The 27,103-nt window shown below is 36.0% G+C and overlaps 1 protein-coding gene across 4 annotated transcripts in view; it reads right to left on the reverse strand.

Annotated features, from left to right (window-relative positions):
• Positions 1–1,759: 1,759 nt before the first annotated feature.
• The window catches only part of TNPO1 (transportin 1), a 97,144-nt gene continuing 71,800 nt past the window's right edge, over positions 1,760–27,103 (reverse strand). For 2 of the 4 annotated variants that reach the window (XM_080682061.1, XM_080682062.1), the window contains exons 12-25: positions 21,017–21,169; positions 20,057–20,282; positions 19,425–19,596; positions 18,259–18,345; positions 16,371–16,478; positions 16,073–16,231; positions 15,905–15,992; positions 13,237–13,335; positions 12,938–13,033; positions 9,804–9,879; positions 8,844–8,943; positions 6,833–6,907; positions 5,871–6,013; positions 1,760–3,372 (exon numbers count right to left, since the gene is read on the reverse strand). In XM_080682061.1, coding sequence (XP_080538187.1) covers positions 5,906–6,013; positions 6,833–6,907; positions 8,844–8,943; positions 9,804–9,879; positions 12,938–13,033; positions 13,237–13,335; positions 15,905–15,992; positions 16,073–16,231; positions 16,371–16,478; positions 18,259–18,345; positions 19,425–19,596; positions 20,057–20,282; positions 21,017–21,169 — 1,547 coding nt within the window. In that variant the 3' untranslated portion in view covers positions 1,760–3,372; positions 5,871–5,905. The remainder of the gene's footprint in view (positions 3,373–5,870; positions 6,014–6,832; positions 6,908–8,843; positions 8,944–9,803; positions 9,880–12,937; positions 13,034–13,236; positions 13,336–15,904; positions 15,993–16,072; positions 16,232–16,370; positions 16,479–18,258; positions 18,346–19,424; positions 19,597–20,056; positions 20,283–21,016; positions 21,170–27,103) is intronic. The other 2 variants (XM_080682063.1, XR_013961308.1) reach the window with 2 other exon arrangements.

The following is a 27,103-nucleotide window of genomic DNA, read 5'->3' on the forward strand; positions in this document are numbered from 1 at the left end:
GAGATTAGACAATACAAAAAGCAAAATTCTTTCCTGAATAAATGAGTATCTGTGGCACTAAGTTTATCTACTAATGGACTAAAAAATGAACTGCCAAACATGCATTTAAATTATATTAAATACACTTTCTGTTTCCAACTTAGGTTGATCAGCAGCTTTTGTTCTGTTAGAATCCTTCAAAGAGAGAAGCTCAAACAGGAAAAAGAAGGCATATATAAAACAGTAAACACTGACCTCCTGAGGTTCCTACAACATAAAAATATTCAAGTAGAAAATCTACATCACTTAGCAGCGGCTATGTCTGTAGTTGAGCACACCAACAGCACTTTAGTGTGTAAGGAGCAGATGAAGTAAGCCGTGCTTTAAGCATGCCAAGAGGCAGAAACACTGGAATGTAACAAAGACAAACTCACAATTTCAGAGACACTCAGTCAACATTCAAAACTACTAAGACTATACCACAAGAATGAAGTTGCTTATACATATATATATATATATCCCATGATGTATTAGAATAAATGCTAAATCAGAGCTTACCTCAAAAGAACTTAAATGGCTTCTGCAAATTCTTATGCTATACTAAGTATCTGAAATATAAATTAGGAACACAATACCTCATGGGGAGGAGGGGGGAATAAAAAAAAAAAAACCCCAACCCAATCTCAGGTTGCCAGTTATATTTAGTTAATTTATTCTCTATTTTAAAATTAAATTTCCTTTTAATTAAAAAACAGGTTAAGTGGTTATCAAATGAGCATATTCTTATGTGATTCTTATGTGACATATCTGCCTAACTGAAATCAATTTTTAATCAACCAGGTGACAATATTGCTTTTTCAGTCAACATATAATTACAGGTCCAAATAATTTTATTGAAGGTTGTTTTTGTGTTTGTTTAAAAGCGTTTAGAGAAGAATTTTGCCATTTTCTTTCAATTTAAAATATTACCTATTCTAGAATATTAAAATATCTCCCATATTAAATTGTGAAAAGCATTTAAAAAACAAACTAGAGAATATCACTAGAATTTAAGGATAAAACAGCTACCCCAATTAGGTTTTAAAGACTAACTAGGTAGGAAGCAAATTTTGAGCTCCCAGTGAAGTAATGGTAGTAGAAAGAGAAAAATGCTACATCCCCTTTGGATCCAACTTATAATTAAAAAAAAAAAAAAATTATTTTTGGGTAAGAAAATAGCATTTAATTTTAGGCTCTACAGACTGAAATTTGCAAAGCCAAAGTACAGGAAAGAAGATGAAAGAACATGTTAAAAAAAAAATACACACACACACACACACAACAAAAACCTTTCTGCATGCTACCATGCATTTGAAATTTTTTAAAACGGTATTTATAAATTCACACACATACAGCTCAAACTTCAGTGCAATGGCTGTATCATTCAACACCTTTAGAAGAATAGAACCATGCAAAGAGGAGCAACTGCTTATAAAAATGGTTATTCAGTATTTATTCTGCAATGCAAAGGTGACAAACTAAAATATAAAAAGGTTGTTATGGCTTAACATTTTTGTTGCAGATTAAATATGCAGCATTGAAAAATGGAAAGGTGTGGCTTCATCTCTGACCAGCAGAGTTAAAAAGAAAAATCTCTCCATTTTCCTTCATCATCATGGGATACACTGTTCAGGCAATCCAAATTAATAAAGACTTGAAACTTTTATGGAGACAAGATCAAGTGTACCAGTTAGGATTTCACATTCACAGTATATAAGAAAATACACATGGAAGGAAAAGTAAAGGGTTAACTTAACAAGGATTTATTCACAGGAATACATGTAAGTAGAGAAAAATAACAGAAAAGCTAAACAAATGAAATGAAGAGGATCCAAATCAACTTTCACTCTGTAGCTTTTTACTTGCACCCTGTGTGCATATATCTAGGGCACAGAGGGCCACCAACATGCGCCAATACAGTGTAGGAACCCTGCATTACATCCATTAACTTAAACATATCCTTAAGATCATGCTTTGAACAACAACAACAAAAAAAAGCTTAGAAGGCATTATGCTGAGTGGGAATAAACATTGAAATATAGCAATCATGTCTTCAACTTCTACAATTGTCTTTATGTGCCAACTAACATTTATGTAGCCTCTTACAGATCTTTTACCATGTAATTGACGTTTTGAAATTTGATGAAATCACTAGTAGTATATAACCATGCAGAAAGCACATCACACTGACAGCACAGAGGCAAAGATTTTGCACAGGTATATCAGCTTTCCACATTGTGCAGGTTACACACAATACAATATCAATCTTATTCCTAACAGATCCTAAAAAGGTATTTTCAAGGCCTAGCTGTAAACTACAGTACTTTATATATCTATATTCTTAATAAAAATAAAATCCACAAATCTTAAAAAGGAATTTTAAATGCAGGGCTATATTGAATTGGTAAACTGCAACACAAACTGGCGCAACAGAGGTAAATGAATACCAATCTCACTCTACGTGATGCAAGCATGCTACTTACTTTCCCACTAATTTACTTTCAATCACTATGAGCCAGAATGCATGCCTGAACCTTAAACTGCACTTTAAAATTAACGTCTTGGCCTAGAAATTAAATCTAATGAAGTACAACCATCAAATTATATCCACTACATTAATGTTTTAATGCAAAATCAAGAGTTCTATCTTTTGTTTGATATGTCCAACCCCATTTATTCCTCCCTCCCTGCCCACCCCACAAAGTTAAAAGGAGTGACTCATTTGGCATTTCACAGGGTGCTTCATTGTTTAAATTAGATTTTTTATTTCCAACTTTTTTTTGGGGTACCTTAAATTGTAACTTCCAAGAACCTGCTTCTAGTATGGGTCGGCAAGCTGATTTTAATTCTATTAGCTTCATTTGTGTAGTTCTTTATCAGCATGCAAAAACAAGGCCCCATCGCATGGGAAAATTTATAAAAACCTTTAAATAATAATAAAAAAAGCTTCTTTACTGTTTGTAACCCCCATTCTTAGGTTTCCTTTATTGTGCGCTGTATAAATTTTCCTCTTTTATCCCTATGCATCATTTATATGGTTCTTGTTTTGGTACAATTCCCCATAATATTCCAGAATGTACTGTTTTGTGAGTAGACTGAATAGGTTTTGTTTTTTTTTGCTTCTTCACATCCAGTGCGGAGTTGTAATTGAAGACAGATTTCCACCCACAAAGGCTCCAGATGTTAAAACGTTTCCCAACATCGACAATACAGTGACGGCAACACCTCCCTCCCGCCCCTCCCAGTAGGGTTGGGATTGTACTGTATTCCCTACTGGTTTACCCTTCCCCCCTGTAAAGGGTAACATTTTCCCTGGGTGCAGAGGCTCCCTCATAGTCTCCAAGACTGAAGGACCTGTAAGAAAACAGTTTTATAGTTTAACAATTGTTTCTCTTTTGAAGTCAGTGGACCACAAAATTAATCAAGTAATGATGCGATCTCTACCTAAAGAAAATGAGAAATTGGACAAATTGCCTAATGATAACCATGTTGCTTCCTTCTCCTATAGTCTCAACTGTCACCTGCATCAGATACAAAAAAGGGACACCAAGCTGGGGACAACCATAGAGAGGTGCGTAGCATTTTATAAATACAAAACATCCCTTATTGCCAGTATTCCCAATATAAAGCAAACAAAAATGCAATCTATATTAAAAAAAAAAACAAAAAAAAAACAAAACCCAAAAGCTCAAAGAGCATTACTTATTTTTGGTTGTCTGATGTTTTCGCATAGGAGGTATTAAAGGTGTCCACTACACTCAGCAAATATAAAAAAGTAAATTTTAACACTTTTTAAAAATATATTTTCATAGATTTTAGAGAGGGAGAGACAGAAACATCAATGATGAGAGAGAATCATTAATTGGATGCCTCCCTCACACTTTCACTAGGGATCAAGCCTGCCACTTGGGCATGTGCCCCAACTGGGAATTGAACCTGGACCTCCTGGTTCATAGGTCCACGCCCAACCACTAAGCCACGCCGGTAAGGCAACCTTGACTTCTTGATGCTACTAATTAATAATTCTTCTGACCCTACTTCACTCTGTCATTTTCTATACTCTCAGAACCCTTGATTTTCCTGGTAAGGACTTTTTCAGTGGTAACATTTTTAACGATGAAAGAGACACCAAGAAATATAGATAGATTACTGGGAAATTGTAACTAGTATCTGACAGTGGAACTTTCACAACAAAACTCTACGAACCACTCATGCCAAACCTTGGACATTTATGAAAGTTCATGTGAATTCACAAAGGTGACTAGCCCATCTGTGGAGAAGTACAAGCAACCCCTTTATTCTACCTCTGAAAAAACGGTAGAATAAAAAAAAAAAAAAAAAAAAGGCAGGAAAATATACTGATTGACTTTTATCTCTAATTAGAAAACTAAGAATTACTACATACTTTGTCTTAGAACATGGTCACCACAGTTAATTCATAATTGGTGATATGATAGAGACAACAGAAGGTAATAAATTTGGAAGTGCTTAAGACTTAGCTCACAGTTGAATCTTTTGGCCCTTGATGCTGAAAGTCATTCTCATCTATTGCATTCTCATGATTTAACATTAAGTGAATCCACAAGCACTTTTCCAAAATGCTAAGGCCATAAAACAACTATTAGGCCTCAAGACCCCCAGGGACAACACACACAAAGGACTCTGAGACATTCTAGAGGCTGCGAGTCTAGTCTATTTCTACTGTCTTCTAGGTTAATTAGACAAACTGGATGTTGGAATCTTTCCAGGTTTAAAACCTAGCTCAGAGTAAACAAGCAAGCAAGCAAATAAAACTCCAACATAAAAGGTAATTCAATTTGCTACACAACTGGCCTTCAGTAAAACATGTCTCAGTTTTTATCTAAAACCTAAAGTATAAACCCTGGTTCACTGTACCTGTACTGGCCCATGTTCCTAACGTTTGTTGAACCAACTTAGTGTGTTAGGTAACATACCCAATTTTGGCATCAGATATTATAACCGCATTTAATCCTCAAAAGAACTCAATGAAGGCACTGAGGCCAAGACACCAGAACTGTTAGTTCGACTTTTAAGTATGGAAAATCTCAAGGAACAAGGGTCCAAGTGGACTTACTCTCTACCACCCCAAATCAAAACAATCTTCCATTGCCCATTTAAAAACAGTGCTAGGCCCATTGGTAGGTGTTCAATAAAAATGTACATTGAGCCCGGCTGGTGTGGCTCAACAGTTAAGTGTTGACCCAGGAACCAAGAGGTCACCAGCTCGATTCCTGGTCAGGGCATATGCCTGGTTTGTGGGCTTGATCCCTACCTAGTAGGAGGGTGTGCAGGAGGCAGTTGATCGATGGTATTTCTCTCTCATCAATGTTTCTATCTCTATATCCCTCCCCTTTCTCTCAAAAAAATCAATAAAAACATATTTTAAAAAATGTATGTTGAAGATTGAATACTAAATATTCTTAGATACTGAGACAAAACCCACTTCCAGTCTACTTGGGTTTTCCCTAAAGTTCACTACATAATAAGTCTTTGATATATCAGAAATTCATGCTTTAAAAGTAAACCACTTGTATTCTGGTGATCTCTTACAGGGCAAAAAAGGCAACAGTTAAAGCAATGTTAAGTATTCTAACTAGCATGCCAGCTTGGATTTCTTTCTATCTAGGATTCAAAGTGGAACCATGCATTTTATCTTGCTTGATGGTTCTCTAAAATATTCTACTTAAGTAATTTAAAGTTTAAGTTTAATATAGCATGAGACTATTTTATCCAACTCTGTAGAAAACAAATAGCTCTATTCTATTCAGTAGTTTTAGATAATAGTCCTAAGTTTCTTCATCCTGAAAAATTCTAAGCTACTTACAACTTACCCCTAATTATGGGACTGCAGCTCAAGTGCATGAGGTTAAACACCATAAAAAGCTGCAAGACGCTCTTTTAAGGGAGGCGGAAACTGGTCAGAGAAACGCCTCCAATTTTCATCTCCAACTTGATTTTTAAATCCATGAAGGATCTGCAAAGAGTGAAAAAAAATCATTAATTTATCAATAACAAAAGATAAAACTCAGATCTGCATAGCTTCAGAAATAAAAAACTAGTGATTTTATTATTTTAAAATTTTATCCATTTTAAAGTAATAATTCTCAAACTTTGTTGGATTCTACAACATTCTATGTCTTGCCTAAAAGCACCTCACTGAACATGCTAAACATTTTTTGAAAAGTTTAGAATTTAACAAGTGTCACAGTAATAGATACTAAGCAATCTCTGATATAATACTTATGAAAAACATAAAGCATAGAATTCACTCAAAGGAATAAAATTTCTACGCTATACTAAGTTTTGTCAAGTTGGAAATATACAAAGCTTTGCGTTCCTGGCTTTAAGTATATATAGTTCACTAATTTTATTATTAGGTGATTCAAACATGGAACAGCATTTTACTTCTTTTTTTTTATTTGTTATGGTTGAGTGCTGACTAGAGTTAATCAAACGGGAGGCACTACTAAAACAAAGAACTATATGGGTTTAATCCCCATGGAGACCACTTAGATTTACTTCATTCAAGTTTGTATTATACTCTAAATCTCAGCCAGCCATCCTTGAAAATATATGTTAATTTGCATAGGTGTGATAATTGGACCACAGGTATCAGTGGTACTGCTTGAAAACAACTTTTTTATTGAGAACAAAGGTTTAGGTTGTATAGTCTACCAATATTGATTTGAGGAGTCTAGTTTCATATGAAATATAAAAATAATTAAAAAAACAATAATTTCCAACTTGGACTGTAACAATTCCAAGATACGTATCATAAAGTCTTTTTAGTTACCTTACAGAACATGTCTCTCAGATCATCTTTTGGGTTAATCCATGATGCAACGGCATCACAAAAAAATATAAAATCCTGTAACAAGCAAGAAATACATTTTAGATTGATATTATATTTGTCAAACACACGAAAAAAGATATATAAACTACAGAATATGATTGATATAATTCTAGCCAAAATTAAAAAAAAATCAACTACAATCATAAAAATTGTAAGTGAATTGCTTAATGGTTGTCCTTATTACTCTACCATGAACGAGTCTTTCCTCATTCAGTTTATATTGCAATTTAATGCCCTTTTATGTTTTATTTTACATCACAAAACACATCTAATAAATGTTTAATATCAGCAATGAACTGAAAGTACCAAATGAACATCAATTAAAAAAGCTTCATTAAAGAATTATATAAATGAAGTAATAATACAATTCTAAGTAGCCTAAAAATAATTTAAAGTTAGTTAAAAGCATACAACAAATAAGCTTAATCTGAAGCACAGAAATGAATAGATCTAAATTTTAAGACTAATCTTCATATAGAAACTGAAATGACCCAAAGTTAGAAAAAAACTAATTATGTAACTACAAATAACACCTCACCCAACCCATCCCAACCCCCCCCCCCAAAAAAAACACCCCAATGCTTAGACAATTTAAAAGATAATCAGATTATTCTGACTATAAGAACAAGGTGACAACAAGCAAAGCCTTTAAATATTTAACTAAAGTTTTTTAAAATATAGATTATCAAACTGAAAACACTCAAGATACAACATTCAAGATGTAGCTGGTGTCCTGACATGTTCACTACTTTAAATTATCAAAGTGTGATGTTGGAAACTTAAATATATATACACACATCTAGAATTTGTGATTAAAAATTTAAACATAAGAAAACTTAAGATTTTCTTTTAACTATATACAAATACGTATGTAAAAAGTAGAAATTTCTACCAATTCTTAAGTTGGTAGTGATTCATGACCATATACATATGTGTTACTTAAAAAAAAAAAAAGTAGCTAAAATTCCAGTGGGAAAATGTTCCTTTTAAGCATAGTAGACGTCATATGATACCTCTAAAGCACATTTAAGGTGACACAAAGTTCGTAAATAATGAACAAAAAAACCCCCAACTTACTGCCAGGAGGTTATTTTGCAAGTAGGGACCATCTCTAAAGACAGTAAGTTATTGTTTTACAAATGTGAAATTAGTCAAGATTTTTTCCAGTTCTAGTTTGTAAGTTTTCAATGCCTGTCACCCACATTAATCTGGATTTTATAAGCTGGTAATGTAATGCATGTTTATAAACCCGAATTAAACAGCGGAGTACTTAATACAGGACAGAAAATATTAAAAAATGTTTAAAATATCCATCTCTTGGAAGAGAATGGTCATTTTCTTGAAAACCCTGCTTATACTTTTACCCTTTATAATTTATCTGTTGAGGAACCTGGGACCTTTAACTGGGAGTGCCACGGCTTGCATTTTATTGATTTCCTATACATGGTGTCAATCAACACGTCTGTATTTTGTGTGTCTTGCAAATTTGCAGTTGGATTCAGAGATCTGGTCAGATTCATGCTTGATACTATTGCCAAATAATTTTTTTTAAAAATACTAAAACTGTCTAAACATAATAAGAATTAAGACAGGAAACAAAATAAGGATAAATAAACCATAAGCTCTCAAAATTAAAGTAGTTTCAATGGCTGATTCACTATTCTATTTTACTCACTACTGAGTTTGTCAGTTTGATTCTAAGTAACAGAAAGAGTATTCCACTATTGGGTCACTCTCTTAAGTATAAATATCCTCAAACTCAACAAATTGATATTCAGGGATGGGAGACATATACAAAGTAAATAAATGAGGTCTAAATGTGAATGAACAAAGCTTTGGCTTTATTCAGTACAAGAACGAAATTGCATTCGCCCAATCTGCTACTACTATATTTCATGACAAAATATTTAGAACATTGAAAGTTAAGAACAAATTCTTAGGAATGTCTTACTTGAATTACTCCACTGGGATTCACACTGATCATAGTACAAATTCCACGAAATGCTGAATCCTTTTCCTCATTGTCCCTTATGTTTCTCAGAGAGGTGCACCTATTAAATTATAGAATTGAGTTTAGCATTTAAGTAAGAAGCAGGTTCAATTACAATACTAATGAACAGTATTTAATGGAATAAGCAACACCATATAATGTTTAAATTAAAAGCGTTTTCATAAAGCTTGAAGTTTCTCACACTTCCTGTATGTGGGCCCATCTAATTTCAAATAATAAAAGCCATAAAATTCAAATTTTCATATTAATAGATTACATCTATAAAATGGACAATTGATTTTAATCTCTCATTTAAATTATTAATGAGCTTGAGCCAAGAGTAAATTACCAATTTAAAAAAGACTGCGTTATGACTTGTATTCCATTAAACACTAAAATGACTGAATCGAAAGATTATCAATTGAAAGAAGCAGAACATAGGATATACTGCCACAATATAAACTATTATTTTAGAACTTATGGTGTTTAACTTTTACATTAATAAGCAAATAAGATTTTATACATAAATTTAAACATGTATTTCTTAATGCAATCCAAGTTTTCAAATTAATTATAAAAAAAAACATAATGCAAAAACCTAAATTTATAGAATTTGCATGCATCTTTATTTTACTGGTGGATATTTAAATGCTTTTTATGTGTAATCAAGCTTAACACAGCAAGCATGTGACAATCTTATCCCATGCATCAATTAGTCGTTAGCCACAACATAAAATAAATATACATGACGATGCTGCTGAAAACCTCACAAACCTGATAGGACAAGATTAGTCACATGGTTGGCAATGATTAAGGATTGTGATTTTTGTAACCAACTGAAAATATATCTAAAAGTGAGATAGAAAGAGAAAGAAAGAGTGAAGAAAAATGAATTAAAAAAAAAGATTGAATAATACACACCAGGGTCTTATAAACTGCTGTAGCATGGGGGCCACCTCTTGAGGACAAACGTAACCAAGACGACCAATTGTTATTGCTAAGGTAACGCAATCACGGTTATACACCACCAAACGCCAACCAAGACATGAGCAAATGAGGGGGAAGGAGAAAAAATAAAGAAAAAACAACAAATAACTCAGAAACAGAAACCAACAGAATTTGTGTATGATAATAAACATAAGATTTCACCAGTGCTGTTTACTACCACCCCCTAAAATAAGGGGCAGCAACATATATGGCATACTCTTGAAAAAGGAAAAACAAAAGGAAAAAACTTTAAAGATTGAGAGAACACCAAAAACCATGATGAATTGCTTTTCTCGCTCAATGAAGTGTCAATATATCATACTTTCTGTTAATAAAAAGATGAGCGATTATTTGATTTAGAAATTCTTCAGTTAAAGCCAGTTGAAATTTCAGAATTTAATAATGAAATCTATGTTTTTTTCCCAATAATTAGTAAATGAGAATGATTACATTTCTGAATTGTCTACTCAAACACACTTCTCAGTTAAAACAGTTAAAATTTCCTTCTCACTTCTCCACATCTCTTTTTATAAGTGATTTCCATTTTTGAAAATTATCTAGAAATTTAATCCAAATTTTGGTTAAATTTTTTGTTTGTTAACATTTCCAAAACAAACCAGTGGACCATTTGTTGCCTGCTATCAAAATCAACTGTCAAATTTTAGATATTATGGTACACACTGAATGGATTGAAAAATTGCTGTGCTATGTCAAATCCCATTCTGAAAACTCTCTAATGGTGATTAACAACTCAGGCAATAGTCCACTAATTTCATACCATATTGACATAAAGGAAATTCAGACAGTCCACTGTAATGACATGTGATATGTGGACCAACGGAACAAATATTCTGTCTTTGCTATAAAAGGCATAGCACAAAGTAGATAAACACTGTACTGATTACATGCTAATATTCTATGCAAAATGGGAATTAATCAAACATATATTCACCATCAAAATTCAGGAAGTTCTTATATTTAAAAGGGCTAAAACAAGTGCAACTCAGAACTGTATTCTGCAATTCAAAGATACATACATATAAATACATTTATACACAACGTGAAAAAAAAACCACACAAACAGAAAACAAACCATGAAGTGCTTTAATGGTGTTCTCTCAAAAACTTACAGGTTAACCTTTCATAAAAAAAGGGTGAGGGGTAAAGAAAAATGTTTAAGGATTACTTGAAGCAAACTACACAGATAATACTAAAATCCAGCAGATTCATATGAAGCAAGAGAAAGAAAACCTATGTTCAAAAGACACAAACTATGCAACATTCTCATTAAACAGGCAAGTATGAACAATCCAATGAAACATGCGATAAAGCAGATGATGGTCCATTGAGAAAGTTCAGTGTAGGATATACTAATTTGGAAAAAAAGCAAGTAACTGCATACACTAAGGCAGTGGTCGGCAAACTCATTAGTCAACAGAGCCAAATATCAACAGTACGACGATTGAAATTTCTTTTGAGAGCCAAATTTTTTAAACTCAAACTTCTTCTAACACCACTTCTTCAAAATAGACTCGCCTAGGCCGTGGTATTTTGTGGAAGAGCCACACTCAAGGGGCCAAAGAGCCGCATGTGGAAGAGCCACACTCAAGGGGCCAAAGAGCCGCATGTGGCTTGCGAGCCGCAGTTTGCCGAACACGGCACCAAGGAATTGGCTTTACAAAGTATTAAGATAATGGTAATTAAGTTGCTAAAATCTATAGACTTTAGACATTGACAATTGATTTTACTTAATAATTACTTCTTTTTTGGGGTAAGGAAATAAAACATTTTCTGCAGCCACTTGTATTAAGAGTAATCCAGTGAATGCCAAGTGTGTTTCTTAATCACATCAATTTGCAAAGTATTACCGACTACCTTGATTTACTTAGGGTAGAATCATACTTAGAATATAATCTTACAGATAAAGCCAATTTGTTAAAGGAATTCACCAGCTGATATCCCACAAAGAAACTTTAACATACATTACACTCAACATTTACGCATTCACATTTAAAAATAAAGTTTCTTTAGGTTTAATAATAATTTTATAATGGCAAGTGTTCTAAATCTGAATGTCATGTATAGGTACTGCATTCTAAAGAGACAAAAACCAGACAGGATTTCATAACCATCCTACACAAAGACTTTTACTTTTTAGCAAGAAAATCTGATCTGCTTTATGATATAAACAGTACCCATACAGACAAACAGCCATATAACTGTTTCATAATTAAAAGATTTCCTTCCATACCAATAAACATATCAATTTTAATTACATTAGGCCAAAATAAACTTTCTATAATCAAAAAACATAAAATTAAAATGGCCTTGAAAACAATTATTATTTAAAAAGCCTTATTTCAATCTTTGTCCAGTATTTTGTTAAGACCTTCACTGACTATGAATATATTACTAGAATTATCTTAGTATATAAAGAAAGAGATGTGCCTGATTGAAAGCAAAATTTATATCTTGTATCATTAGCAAAAATCGAAGAAGGTGGAAGGAAATCACCCTGAAATGTGTTCTATAGTATGGTATGGAAGGTACTCTTTAATGTAAACATGCTCTCTAAATGCAAAAGAGAAACAAGCCTCCTGAATGAAAATCCCACAAAGTACTGCCTAAGTTTTCAATTTGAAGGAAAAGTATATACAAAATAGAAAATACATACGTATACACCATTATAAACTAATTAGCCACTACAATGCAATCTAGCTTTGGCCATATTTTTACAGATTAAAAAAAAAAATCATTACTTCCAGCTCCCAGTTGCTCTCTGAATTAATATAAAAGTAAAATTTCTATTGTTCCATCATTATTTTAGCTGGGGTCCATTTTGGGAAGTATTAAGACATTAGAATAGGGGGAAAGGTGATTTTTTTTTAAGTTTCTGAAGATTGGTTATGGAATGCAGCTAAAAACAGTACATTCCATTACTGAGAATCCAAAACAGCTGTTAATAAGCTGGGTTTCTAAAGCTAACTTTGGTTTCTCTATGCATCTTAAATTTAAAGTTAAAAGGCAAGTAATTTTCTCTTCACCAAAACAGTTCAGTCATATGGTACCTGTATTCTCTAACAACGTCTTTGGTGTGTTGGGTCTGTTAATGATTTCTACAAGCTGGTGCAACACCATAGGAATATAAGGCTGCATCTCTATACCTAGATCATCCCCAAAAGAGAAAAACAAAAGAAAAATTTCAATGTTAAAATACCAACTTTGCTCCCTTTTTTAACTGTGACATAAGCTATTATTAATATGTAAAACTAATTTAAATTTAAAAACAAAACATGAAAAAGGCAATTACAAAAATATTAAGACATCTAAAAATTTTCACTTTTAAAGAAGAAGAAAAAAATCTTACCCATTTGAATGGAGATTTCTCCAATTGCCCATGTGGCATTATTGCAGACTGAAATGAACTCTGGATTTAGGTTGGTTCCCAATATTGGCATGAAATCAGCTAGAAAAAAAATATTTTAAAATGTATACTTAACAGCATTGTATTATGCTTTAAAGAAAACCTACTAGGTAGAAACTGAAATGCAGGCAAGAAATAGCAGTATTTTAAAGGTGTTGGTAAATATTTATCTTAAGAAACTGAAAGAAGCAATATCAGAACTTTCATATGAAATAGATCAGGAAACATAAGATTTGGAATATCTCAGGTTTCACTAAAAAGAGTTGGCATAGTACTCTTGTCATCAGACTGAGAAAACTCAAAGGGAAGGGAAGCATGATACATTAGAACTTTTTTCAAAGCTAGTTTATCTCATGCACAATTTAAAAAAAAAATCAGTGATTTTGGTTTTTAAAATAACTTTTACCCTAGTGCTCATACTGTGGTCTCTCAATATCATTTTGCACTTAAAAGGAATGAAGGTCTTAGAGAAATGTTTCACTGCAGGTTAAGGGCAGGAAATGTACCAAACAAACCTGTACTAGTTTATTATACCACAAAGGACATAGGAGCCAACTTAAGCTACCAATGCTTACAGGTAGGACAATTTGGGTACACTCAAAAAACAAACACAAACAAAACTGAAACATAACATAGATACCTGTGGAGGATGCTGGGAATCAGTTCATTATTTTGAAAACTAGCAAATAAAGAGAATCAAGCAATGATCCTGCCTCTCCTATAGAATGTGTACTTCAGGGAAATAATTTATTGATGTAGAAAATGTCTTTGCATATGTATTCTCACTACTAAATGAAGAATTAGAATATAATTTTTAAAAATCAGTGGATTTATAACCAGGGTTTCTCAATTTTAACAACACTGATAATTTGGGCCAGATATTCTGTTGTGTGTGGGTCTGTCGCGTGCCTTGTAGGACTTTGGGCAACATCCTTTGCCCTCTATGCACTATACACCAGCAACACCCCCCCAGGGTTAAACAAAATGTTCTGCGGGAGCCCTAGCCTGTGGACTGAAGGGTCCCAGATTAGATTCTGGTCAAGGGCACATGCCAGAGTTGCAGGCTCAATCCCTAGTAGGGGGCATGCAGGAGGCAGCCAATCAAAGATTCTCTCTCATCATTGATGTTTCTCTCCCTTTCCCTCCTTCTCTGAAATCAGTAAAAAAATATTTGTACCAGAAAAAAAAAAAAGTTCTGCAGGAGGGGGGCAGCACACAGAATTGCCCTGGTTGGGTATCAGTAATCTAGAAAATAATCATCATTATTGGTAACATAAAAAAAGAGAGAACTAGACACTGTGTACCCCCTAAAGAAGGGACACACGATCTGTAAAAGTCTTACAAAGAAACGAAATCCTTTCATACAAGTTTAATATCATAAAAACTAAGTTAGATGGTAAATATTTGTAAGAACAAGCTTCACACAAAACAAGAATTCAATACACTTTCATTTAGTTAGGCTTGAACGTCATGATTTTAAAAAATATATCATAATTAATGTTATTACTCAAAAGTCCAGAATACAGTTATTTTTCACAAAAGTACAACTGGGAATTGGGTGAAGAAACTTCCAGTCTATAAGAAATAAGTTCTGGGGATGTAATGTATGACATGATAACTATAGTGAATAATTCTGTAGTGTATATTTTAAAGTTGCTAAGAGAGCAGATTTTAAAAGTTCTTATCACAAGGAAAAACAATCTTTTTAACTATGCAAGGTGACAGATTTTAACTAAACTTGTTGTGGTAATCATTTTGTAATATATACATAAAGTGTACAACATATCAAATCATGTTGTAATACCCTAAACTTATAGAATGTTATGTATCAACTATATCTCAAAAAAACTGGAAAAGAAAAAAACCCAAAGCACAACTGTATGACATGAAAAAACCTTTTAGGTCAATGTTTTAAACCAAGGTTTATTAAATCATGCATAAACAACTATCATCCAAAAGGATGGGATATAGAAATGATGAAAAAAAAAATAAGTAACCAAAATCCCATTTAACTCATGGATTTGACAGCAATTCAGGTTACATTATTCAATAAACCCCTTGTTATCTTCACAGAAGACTAAGACAAATGCTATGGTATTAAAACAGAAGCAAATAATTATTTACTTTTTAAGTAAATTGCTTGAAAGTATTCTATGATATCTGAAGACGTATGCTGCTTTATCATGAGAAAACCTAATAACAGGCTGCTGATGTAATGGTGAGTTCAAGGGGAACAAAGAACAGGAGTTCCTGCCCTAACCGGTTTGGCTCAGTGGATAGAGCGTCGGCCTGGGGACTCAAGGGTCCCAGGTTCGATTCCGGCCAAGGGCATGTACCTTGGTTGCGGGCACATCCCCAGTAGGAGGTGTGCAGGAGGCAGCTGATCGATGTTTCTAACTCTCTTTCCCTCTTCCTTCCTCTCTGTAAAAAGTCAATAAAATATATTAAAAAAAAAAAAAAAAGGAGTTCCTGTCTTTCCTACTTCAATCAGAGAAGCTTTAGCCAGTCAAACGTACATTTATAAATGTTGGGATTCCATGAAATTACATTTTAATAATAAAAAACATAGCTGATGTTAAAATCACATCATAGCAGTAAAAAATAATCCTACCTATACAAGGCTTAACATGCTGAAAGCAAGCTTTTGTCAGATCACCTAACAGGGCGAAGGAACTCTGTCGAACTTCTGGCATTTTATCCTGTAAGAAATAAGCAGAAATTAACCCAAATGTGATACAGAGAACCAGGTTTCAACTCATTTTAATTTAACAGGTCTCACCTGCATGCACTGATACATTAGTGTTAGAATGTTACTTCGGGCCACTAGCTGTTCGATGTTGCCTCCAAGTCCTTCAGCCAGGCCACTGAGTAAATCAAGAGCCACTATCATAAAATCTTTATCTGGAGCCTCATATTGATCTGGTTGAGCATTGTTCAACTGAAATCAGACACAATGACACAATTTTTTGAAAACTTAGAATCAATTATTGAAAAATTTCATTTGTATACATTATACCTATCTTTAGAAAAATGTTTATGATACCAAGAAAAAGATACAATTTTTTTAAAAAAAATACCATGGCTTGTGCAAGAGTCTTCTGTACTAGGTTTACACAACGCTGATACACAGGTTCACAGTATGGAAGGAAGCCAGACTGCAGGGCTGTGGCAACTGAAGATAGGCACTAGAAAGAATAAAGTATGAGTGTAAAATTTATGGGTATAGTTAACATTATGATAAATGCTTGAAAATACACCAATTCAGATCCAGGTTATTTCTGAGCTTGCTCTACTAGTCTTTTCAAACCTCTCACCTGGATGCCACTCATTTTTGTTAAGTTTGCCAGCCGGAGGTTTCCTCAGGAAAAAAAAAAATGAAAGGAAGTTCCTAGCCCTGGCCTTTGTGGCTCAGTTGGTTGGGTGTTGTCCTGTGCACCTTTGATTCTGGTCAGGGCACATGTGGGCATGCAGGTGGCAGATGATCAATGTTACACTCTCACATAAATGTTTCTCTCTCCCCCTCGCTCTCTCTCAAAATCAATTATAAAACAAAGTTTCTATAATGAATGTCATCTGTCAAGAACAGATTAAGTTTATGTATTCCTATTTTTTTTCTCAAATGTTAGAGATATATTTACTTATCCTCCCATTCTTGTCAATCATGTAGGTGGACTTTACTGGGCACATTCTGAGCCCCTGCTTGAAAATAAATATATATATTTATTTAGCCATAATAACTCTTCTTGTGTTGCTGGACCCAGAATTAGTTATTGCTCTTGGTCCCAGAAGTTTATACTTCTTGGCGAGGGACAATCCATGGAAGAAGTGTGACCCGTGAAATGATAGGGGGAACAAGAATGACAATGACGGAATTGGCTCTACCAATATCAAGTCATTTAGGTTTAAGTTACCACATTTGATAGTGTGCCGAGTTATTTAAATATATAAAATTTCTTTTTGATCAAAAAGTATTTAGTATACATAGAATAAAACTTCAAACTAGACAGAAAGGGTAGAAAGTAAAGTCTCTCTTTATTAGCATCAAGTCCCAATGCTATGTCATATATACATGTGAGTATATGCATCTAATATAATAGATATGTATAAAAAAATTAAACTGTAGTTGACCTTTGAACTATGCAGGGTTTAGGGGCGCCAACCTCAACTTTTGACTCCCTTCAAACTTAAGTTGTCCCTTGGTATCCTCAGGATATTGGTTCCAGGATACCCCCTTGGACACCAAAATCCCATATAAAACAAGGTAGATCAATGCATCTAGTCAGCCCTCCACATCCAGGGACTTCCAAAAGGGGATAAAAAACAGTATAGGCTTTTATGGGGAAAAATATGCATATAACCAGACCTATGCAGTTCAAACTGGCATTACTCAAGTATCATCTGTGTATTAATTATGGTATAGCTATATATCTATATTAAGAAATGATTAGATAGAAGTATATGATATGGGAAGATCTCCATTAAAATTTATTATTAATTAAGAGCAGGTTAGAGCCCTGGTTGGCATGGCTCAGTGATTAGAGCATCACTTGGAAACTAACGGGTTGCGGGCTTGATTCCCATTCAAGGGCACGTACCTGGGTTTCAGGTTTGACCCTAGCCCCAGTTGGGGCACATGCAGGAGGCAACCAATCAATGTCACACTGCTATTTCTCTCTCCCTCTCCTTCCCTTCTACTCTCTGAAAATCAATGGAAAAAATATCATCGGGTGAGAATTAACAACAACAAAAGAAGAGCAGGTTAGAAAACACATAATTTAACAGTATTTCTTAGTATAGATGCACCATAATTAAAGTAATGAAAAATTACATATTTATCCAGCATTTTAACAGAAATAGTTCAGGTTGTAAAATTTTTAAACACCATTACCACATATACCTATTTAGATTTGGACATTTTTTTTTTGATAAAACACAGATTAACTAAATGTTACCAGTTTAGCATACCTCAAGTAAAGGGAAGAGATCTTTATCTTCATCCTTTAACATGTTCCATTTCTGGATCAGTGGAGGCATTAGCATCTGAATATATTCCTATTTACAATAATGAAAAACACATAAAGCTCCACTGTCATAAATTAACAAGTCCATTTTGAGTCTATGAAAATTAAAATGCATTTAGAGTAATTGTGTAAAATAATTACAGAATGTAAGACTCTTTGCACCTTTAAAATGTTTATTTCTTGCCTATCTTTTTAATTTATATGACTTTGTTCTAGTTTTAAGTCATCTTTTATCCTTTTTGAAACAAAATATATACAAATATACCATACATAAAAATTAGTTGATCACAATCAGGAATGATTCATGTAAGTTTTACTCTTCAGTGACTGAATTTTTTAATTCTGGCGCTTGTGACATGTAATATGGCTCTAGTTGTACAGTATGTTAGAAATGACAGGTTTACCTCTTGGGGCATTTGCAGAAAAAGATTCGTAAGCATTTAAGTGTCTTTACTTAAACTGAAGAATTCATAAAACCAAGTAAATAAATGTAGTAATAATATAAACAAGGGGCCCTGATTCTAAAGGTTCTGATCTAAGACATTCAGAAAAACACCCCTTCAAACAGAACAAAACCAACCAATATCAAAGTAAACCCACAAACCAAGTGTCTTGCATCAAGTTTTAAGTATAACTTATAAACACAGATAATTTCTTAAGAATTGGCATACAGCAATCATAAACAAAATCTATTCCTCAGCAGGGAATTTTGAGCTATATTAAAATTCTAATACCACAAATCCAATCCCATACTCTTCTACTCTGAACACTAGTAGAGCCAGTTTGGCTCCTTAGCCATATTTCTTCTGTATCAATCACTATTTAGCATTTATAACCTATCACCCCAATCTCTAATTGTTTTATCTAGTGTATTCCCCATACTTGTAAGTTCTGACGAGAAAACAAAAATGTCTAGACGTGATACTATAAAGCTACAGTGTTTATGAAGTGGTAGATACAATAATACTTTAAATTTTACAGGGTATAAAACCTTTATCCCTTTTCCTTTATAGTCAGTCTACAAAGTATTTTGCATTCATGTGAGATGCTGCTGTAATTTCCAAACCAAGCACATATTTATTTTCATAATAGTTAATTACAGACACTTACTGGTTTGTTTAAATGATGTCCTACTGAATCTGCTAATGTTCCTATGGCATCATAAAGAATGAGCAAGTTCTTATGCTGGTATTTGCTAAATGCGAAGACCAAGGTATCAAGTATATAAGCAAGGTAAGGAACAAGTTCTGTGCAAGCCTCCTCTTCTAGGGTAGCAAAGGCACTGTAATTAAAGAGAAAGAGAATATTAGTGTTGGGAAAAGGAATAGTTTAACAGCTACTCAAGTAGGTACACTAAGTGACAGATGACAGGTTGCTGTGGGACTTTCTGTGGAGTTATGGTAGTTGACCTATAGACTAATGTGAATCTGCTCTAACTTTGCTATTGCTTCAAGAGTACATTTACCAGCACCACTCCAGATACCCACGGGAATTAGGCTGTAAGGTAATTCTACTGTTGTCATAGCCAGTGAGGGGGAAAAAAAGTTTAAGAAACAGCAAAGGCTGATGTCTAGTCAGTCACATTTGTATTTACAAAATCATAAGGTGTAAGCTACAGATAATAATAAAAACTGCATTAATGGTTTAATACCAACATTTCATACAAGGTTGAAAATTAGTTTCTCATTGACATACCCACCCCTTTCCCACACAATGGACATTTTGTTATGAATCTGACCTACCTGCAGGCAGCTTCTTGTACTCTCTTGTTGCTATCCAGGATACGCTTTAGCAATTCTGTCATTAATGGCTTCAGGTACGTGTCTGGGGGCTGGCTGACTACCCAATGTGCATAGCGGCTCAGAGTCCAGCACGTTATGGAACGTACAAGAGCCTTTTTATCAGAGAGGCACTGAATAAGGTGAGGAATGAGCTCAGGCAAGTATGGAATCATGCCTTGCATACAACCTAGAAAAAAAAACCACCAAAACTTTCAGAAAATGCTAAAATATGGTTAAAAAGCCCTTTCAGTAAATATTAAACTGACACACGCATCCATGAAAAATATTCACATCACCTCCACTGTAACAAATATACTGTAATAATCTGTTCTAAAATTATTAAATACTGAAATGAGACCTAACTGCTCTTAAGTATCTTCCAACAGAGTAACGAAAGCTCATTTTACTTCTGCTACACCAATTATGACTTTTAGAACTGCCTTTAAAATGCTTCAAGTTCTTCTAAATAGATGTTTACAGCTAAGGACAGAATAATAACCCTTTACAGAGAATGATGACACTCTTGACTTAAAATATTTTTTACACTTATTTATGGAACAAAGTTGTTTTTCTAACAACGGGAAGGCTTCTGACATCAGAGTCCTTGTCCTCTCATTCTATTTCCTTTATGATAACAAAAGCATTTGCAAAATATTTGGCTGGGGTTAGAAGCAAGCTGATGGCTGTTTAGTTAATAACTGTTAACCAGTCCAAAGTAAACACTTTCTAAGATGGCTTTTGGATTCAAATATCCTATTCAAGGTTAATGTGGATTATAGTATTCTCTACCCTACATCAGGAAAACAAGAGCAAAGCATATAAATTTGAGTCAATAAATAGTCTTTGCTTATAGGGTAACAATTTCTTAAAAGGAGTCGAGGGCATTGGCGTTTGATATTTCAAATGTGACTTAAGACTTACCTTCAGCAATTGCTCCTAAAACCAAGATGCCTGATTCTTTAACAACCCATTCATGATGAAAAAGTAATTCTTTCAAAAGGGGCAAAATATGTGGCAAAAGCTCATCACGATACACATTTGCAAGAACATCTAGGGCAGCAGCAGAACATTTCCCTGAGGAAATATTTAATTCAAAAATGTTACATTAAGCTCTATTATTAAACATATAGTCATACATATGTAAAATGAGTATTTGTTGCTATACACTTTATTCATACCTTTACAGAGTTTCAAAGAATTCAGTTAAATTGGAGGCAGTATGTCACATGAAAAACTTCTTTAACAAGAATATGTTTTTATGACCAAGAATCAGCAAACTAACTATAAATTGGAACAAAAGTTGCCCACATGATACATAAAATATGCTAGAAAAGATTCTTTATAGGCTAAGAAAAAAATATTGACCATCAGACTATATAACAACGCAGATTTCATTTAACACAATAATTTAGAAAAGAACTAAAGTATAATTAAGCATCCAAATTTTCCCCAATGTGAACTAGGCAAAATAAATGGTTAATTACAAAGTATTAGACAATGGTAATATCCATTTTTTTAAAAAAGCTTGTTATATTGACAAGAAGCAATAACTTACTCATCAATAAGGGTCTTAAGTTATACTGTATGGTAGAGCCATACAAATAATTGTGCTGCCATGAAACAGATGAAATCTAAAGGTATAGAATGTTGTATGATGCTAGAGGCCCGGTACATGACATTTGTGCATTCAGAAGGTCCCTCAGTCTGGCCTGTGCCCTTTTGCAGTCCAGGAGCCCTCGGGGAATGGCCGTCAGTTGGATACCCTTGTACCCTTGTGCTGCCGCGGAGGTGGGAGAGGCTCCCACCACCGCTAGTGTGCTCACCAGCCGTGAGACTGGCTTCTGGCTGAGCAACGCTCCCCCGGTGGGAGCGCACTGACCACCAGGGGGTGGCTCCTGCGTAGAGCGCCTGCCCCTGGTGTTCAATGCGCGCCATAGAGATCAGTCATTCTGCCATTGGGTAGATTTGCATATTAGCCTTTTATTATATAGGATGGTAACAGTGGCCTGGTGCACGGATTCATGCACGTTGAAAGGAAATTAATTAGAAGATGGCCAGCAGGGTGGGACTGGGCGAGATGAGCCGAACATGCCCTGGAGCCAACCTCCTGTGGTCCCTCTTGGGCCGGCTGCAACTGAGTTGGCACCGCAGCTCAAAAGGCGTCTGCGGCCCTAACCAGTTTGGCTCAGTGGATAGAGTGTCGGCCTGCAGACTGAAAGGTCCCAGGTTCGATTCCGGTCAAGGGCATGTACCTTGGTTGCAGGCACATCCCCAGTAGGGGGTGTACAGGAGGCAGCTGATCGATGTTTCTCTCACATCGATGTTTCTAACTCTCTATCCCTCTCCCTTCACCTCTGTAAAAAATCAATAAAATATATTTAAAAAAAGGCGTCTGTGGAGTGAGTGGGGTCCCTCCAGCAGGTGGGGTCCCTCAGCCTGGCCTGTGGGGATCGGGCTGAAACCGGCTCACTGACATCTCCCGAGGGGTCCCGGAGTGTGAGAGGACACTCTGCAAAGTTGCTGTCATACAGGGTGTGGAACCCAAACGTTAAGTGTGCAGTAAACCAGATCCGGGGCCAACAGTGCTCTATTAACAACATAACCCATGGCTGAAGGTGGAATTGCGCAGCCCTGTGAGGAATTGGGCTCCCTCCTCTCTGGTTTCATGGTGTTTCAACCAAAAACTGCCGCTGCCAAGTCACTGCAGCTTGGCAGCTGTTGCGTTGAGCGTCTGCACCCTGGTGGTCAGTGTGTGTCATAGCGACCAGTCGGACAGTAGGAGGGACACTTAGCATATTAGGCTTTTATATATATAGATATGGAAAAGAACCAGCAGAGTACACATAATCTGATTTCACTTTTGTAAAGTTAGCCTTCTTTCCAAAAAGAGATATACTTCTGGAAGGATATGGAGATGGGTGAGATGTAAAGAGGAAGTGTCCCCCCACCATCAAGTGTACATTATTACTTTTGAAGAGTTATCTATATTATAATGTTAATCCACCCCGCCTCAACATAAAAGCATAAAAGCAAGGATACAGTGGGAGGTAACTTGTGAAAGTGAGATTTGGCTTCTAATACTAGATGTGTCATCAGTACTATGTTGCCCACGGGCAAATTTGTTGGTGCTGCAAGGGTTCAGGAAGCCCCAGTTCGGGATGCCATTAATGCTGGGGTTCTTGTTCCAGCATTAAGAAGGGTTCAGCAATCTGGATAAAGGCTGTGTGTAACTGAAGTAAGAGTCCAGAGACGAAAGATAATTTTGAAAGGCATTGGAGGCCAGAGGAGCCTAGCTGAAGGAGCTAAGTTCTCCTTGTCTCAGGACCCCTTGCTTTTTATTAACACAAATTGTCCTAAGGCAAGGTGGAGATACACTTCAAAGGGTAGGGTTTCTGTCTACAGAGTCCATTGTAAGAATGGGGAATAGCCTATGGCTGTTCAGGTGTTTGGCCAACAGGAGGCAATAACATGTAGATTAAGATGCCCTGAGCTGTCTGGCAGAAAACAATCATCCTATTCAGGTTTGGGGGAAATGCCTTTAGCCTTTCCAACAGGTGACTACATATGTTACTCAGCCCTTGTTGAGTCCCCAAGTTCCATCAACCTTTTGATGAAACTCTTGCAATTATGACATGCTGGAACTGGCTTCCGTCACAAGTTTCTCTTTTTGTAGTTTCCTTACCTACGGAAGGCTGCGAGAAAGATTAAATGTGATATGCATGCTAAGTCCTCGGCCTAGTGCTAGGTACGTTAGGCATTCTAACTGAGAGTTATAGGAAACTAAATGGGCAACAGAGGAATTAGCATTATTTAACCAAATAAATTACATAGTCCAGGCTGATGATTCATGTCCTTAACCACTTCATAGTTACTAGAAATCTAAACACTCTGAATTATAGGCGTGGTTCTCAACTGGGGCAGTTTTATTTCCCAGAGGAAATATGGCAATGCCTGGAGACATTTGTTGGTTATCACAATTGTGTGTGAGTGTGTGTGTGTATGTGTGTTTGTGTGTGTGTGTGTGCGCGCGCACATGCATGTGCTGCTGGCATCTACTGAGTAGAGGTCAGGGATGCTGGTAAACATCCTATTATGTGCAGAAACCCCCACAACAAAGTCACATGACCCAGAATGTCATTAGTGCTGAGGTTGAGTAATCCTGAACTAAAGCAGTGGAGTTTTAAAAACAAGTAAGCAAGCAAGCAAAACACAGGTATCTAGGTTCCTCCCAACAGTTTTTAATTTGAGTGTGGTCTAAAATGCCCACAAATGATGTGGATTTGCAGCTAAGGATGAAAAGGAACAGAAATTTAAAAAGGATATTTTGTAGGTTTCACTATGACAAAACAATTTATATTTTAGAATTATCAATGATAATCAGCCAATTCTCATGCAAATTAGTACAAAAATAAGTTTATGTAAGGAAAACAAAGTTTATGGCCAAAGTTTATGGTTCCTATTTTTTTTTTTTTTTTTTTTTTAAAATATATTTTATTGATTTGTTACAGAGAGGAAGGAAGAGGGATAGAGAGTTAGAAACATCGATGGGAGAGAAACATCGATCAGCTGCCTCCTGCACACCTCCCACTGGGGATGTGCCCGCAACCAAGGTACATGCCCTGACCGGAATCGAACCCGGGACCCTTCAGTCCGCAGGCCGACGCTCCATCCACTGAGCCAAACCGGTTTCGGCTATGGTTCCTATTTTTTAAAAAAATATATTTAAAGTAAGGGAGAGGAAGAGAGAGATAGAAACATCAATGACTGGGGATCGAACCCGCAACCCAGGCATGTGCCCTGACCGGAAATTGAACCGTGAACTCCTGGCTCATAGGTCGAAGTTCAACCACTGAGCCACACTGGCTGGGCCTTACTGAAAACATACACTTTACAGAAGCGTTCACAGCATCACTACAACAGCCAAAAGGGGGAAACAACCAAATGTCCATCAACTGAGAAATGGATAAATAAGATGTAGTAAATCCATATAATGAGTTATTTTTCTGCATGCTACAACATGGATGAATCATACAACACCACATATCGTGTGGCTCCATTTACAGAAAAGGTCCAGAACAGGCAAATTCATATACACAGAATATAGACTAGTAGTTGCTTAGGGCTGAGGGACTCGGAGAAGATGGAAATGACTGCTAATGAGAATGGGGTTTCTTTCTGGAGTGATGAAAATGTCCCAAAATTTACTGTGGTGATGGTTGCACAAGTCTGAATACATTAAAACTGCATTGCAAGGAAACCAAGATGGCGGCATAAGGTATACACCTGTACGTGCTGCCTTTCACAACCACACCAAAACTAAACCAAAAGACAAAACGTCTATCACCCAGAACCACGGGAAAGCTGGCTGAGTGGAAGTTCTACAACTAGAAAGAAAGAGAAAAGAGCACTGAGACATGCACAAGTGCAGAAAAGCTGAGGTACGGAGGTGTGCAAATCAGGCTGGTGGCTGGCGACTGGGTGCACTGTTTTTTTCAACCCGAAGGGAGACACAAGCTCCCGATTACTCTGAACTCCAGTTTCTGGCGAGACTCTGGGGACCCAGACCCCTACGGGGAGAAGCTAGACTGTCTGCCTTCGGGTCGGAAAGTGAGGGTGGCTTTCTTGCAGAGGTGCGCGCAGGAATAATTGTTTACTGCACTGGGGTGTGGGACGCGGAAACTCGGAGACGCAGAGAAGACTGGCTGGTAGCCATCGCTGTTTGACACGCTCTAGCCTAGTGATTCCCTGAGACCCCACCCTGCACAATTTACAAACCCACCCAAGCTCTGCGCAGCGGCTTTTGCATATAAATGGCCTGCCCAATCGCAGCTTAACTTAACAAAATGCAGCTCTGGTCAGACAGTTCCAAAACCTCCAAAACCCCAAGCAAAGAGGAGAAATCTGTAGTTCTCGCTGTAGCTCCTGCTGGGTGGCTTCAGACAGTAGCTGACCTGCACCCCATTGGAGATCCAGAAGCCAGTGTACCTAGTGATCAGTGTGAGACGACACAAGATTTCAACTCCTCACATCCATAAGTGACACATTCAAGAGGCAGACTCGGTGAGCACCAAAGTGCCACTGAAAAAAGTCCTGCTCCATAAGGGTGTCTCCAGCGCAGCAGTTCTTCCATTATAGACACAGCGGGTCCTCACAGCCAATTGGCCTGGAGGTCAATTCCTCCCAGTGTACTGACAGCAATCAAGGCTTAACTACACCAAGACTTTGCACTCAGCCCACAAAGGGGTGCACCAAGAGTGTCCACCTCAGGTGACAGGGGAGGCTGAACCACTGGGCCCTATAGGTCACCTACCACAGAAAACCACCCCATCAACACAGGGAAGCAACCAAAATGCGGAGGCAAAGAAACATGTCACGAATGAAAGAAATGGAGGAAAGCAAACTACTGGACATAGAGTTCAAAACCGCATTTATAAGGTTACTAAAGAATCTTCTAAAAACCTCTGAGAAACTTAGTGAGACCTTAAGGATCTTAATGAGAATGCCAAAAAAATGGAAAAAGACCAGTCAGAAATTAAGCACACACTGTCTGAAATAAAGAATGTCGAAATTCAACAGTAGACCAAAGGACCCCAAGAATCAAACCAAAGATTTGAGATATGAGGAAACAAAGAACACCCAACCAGAAAAACAAAAAGAAAAAAAGAATCCAAAAATATGAAGATAGTGTAAGGAGCCTCTGGGACAACTTTAAGCGTACCAACATCCGAATTATTGGGGTGCCAGAAGAAGAGAGAGAGCAAAATATTGAAAACCTATTAGAAGAAATAATGACAGAAAACTTTCCCTACCTGGTGAAAGAAACAGACTTACAAGTCCAGGAAGCGCAGAGAACCCCAAACAAGAGGAATCCAAAGAGGACCACACCAAGACACATCATAATTAAAATGCCAAGGGCAAAAGACAAAGAGAGAATATTAAAAGCAGCAAGGGAAAAACAGTTACCTACAAGGGAGCACCCATATGATTGTCAGCTGATTTCTCAACCGA

Source organism: Plecotus auritus (assembly GCF_963455305.1).
Source record: "Plecotus auritus genome assembly, chromosome: 7".
Classification (NCBI taxonomy): Eukaryota; Metazoa; Chordata; class Mammalia; order Chiroptera; family Vespertilionidae; genus Plecotus; species Plecotus auritus.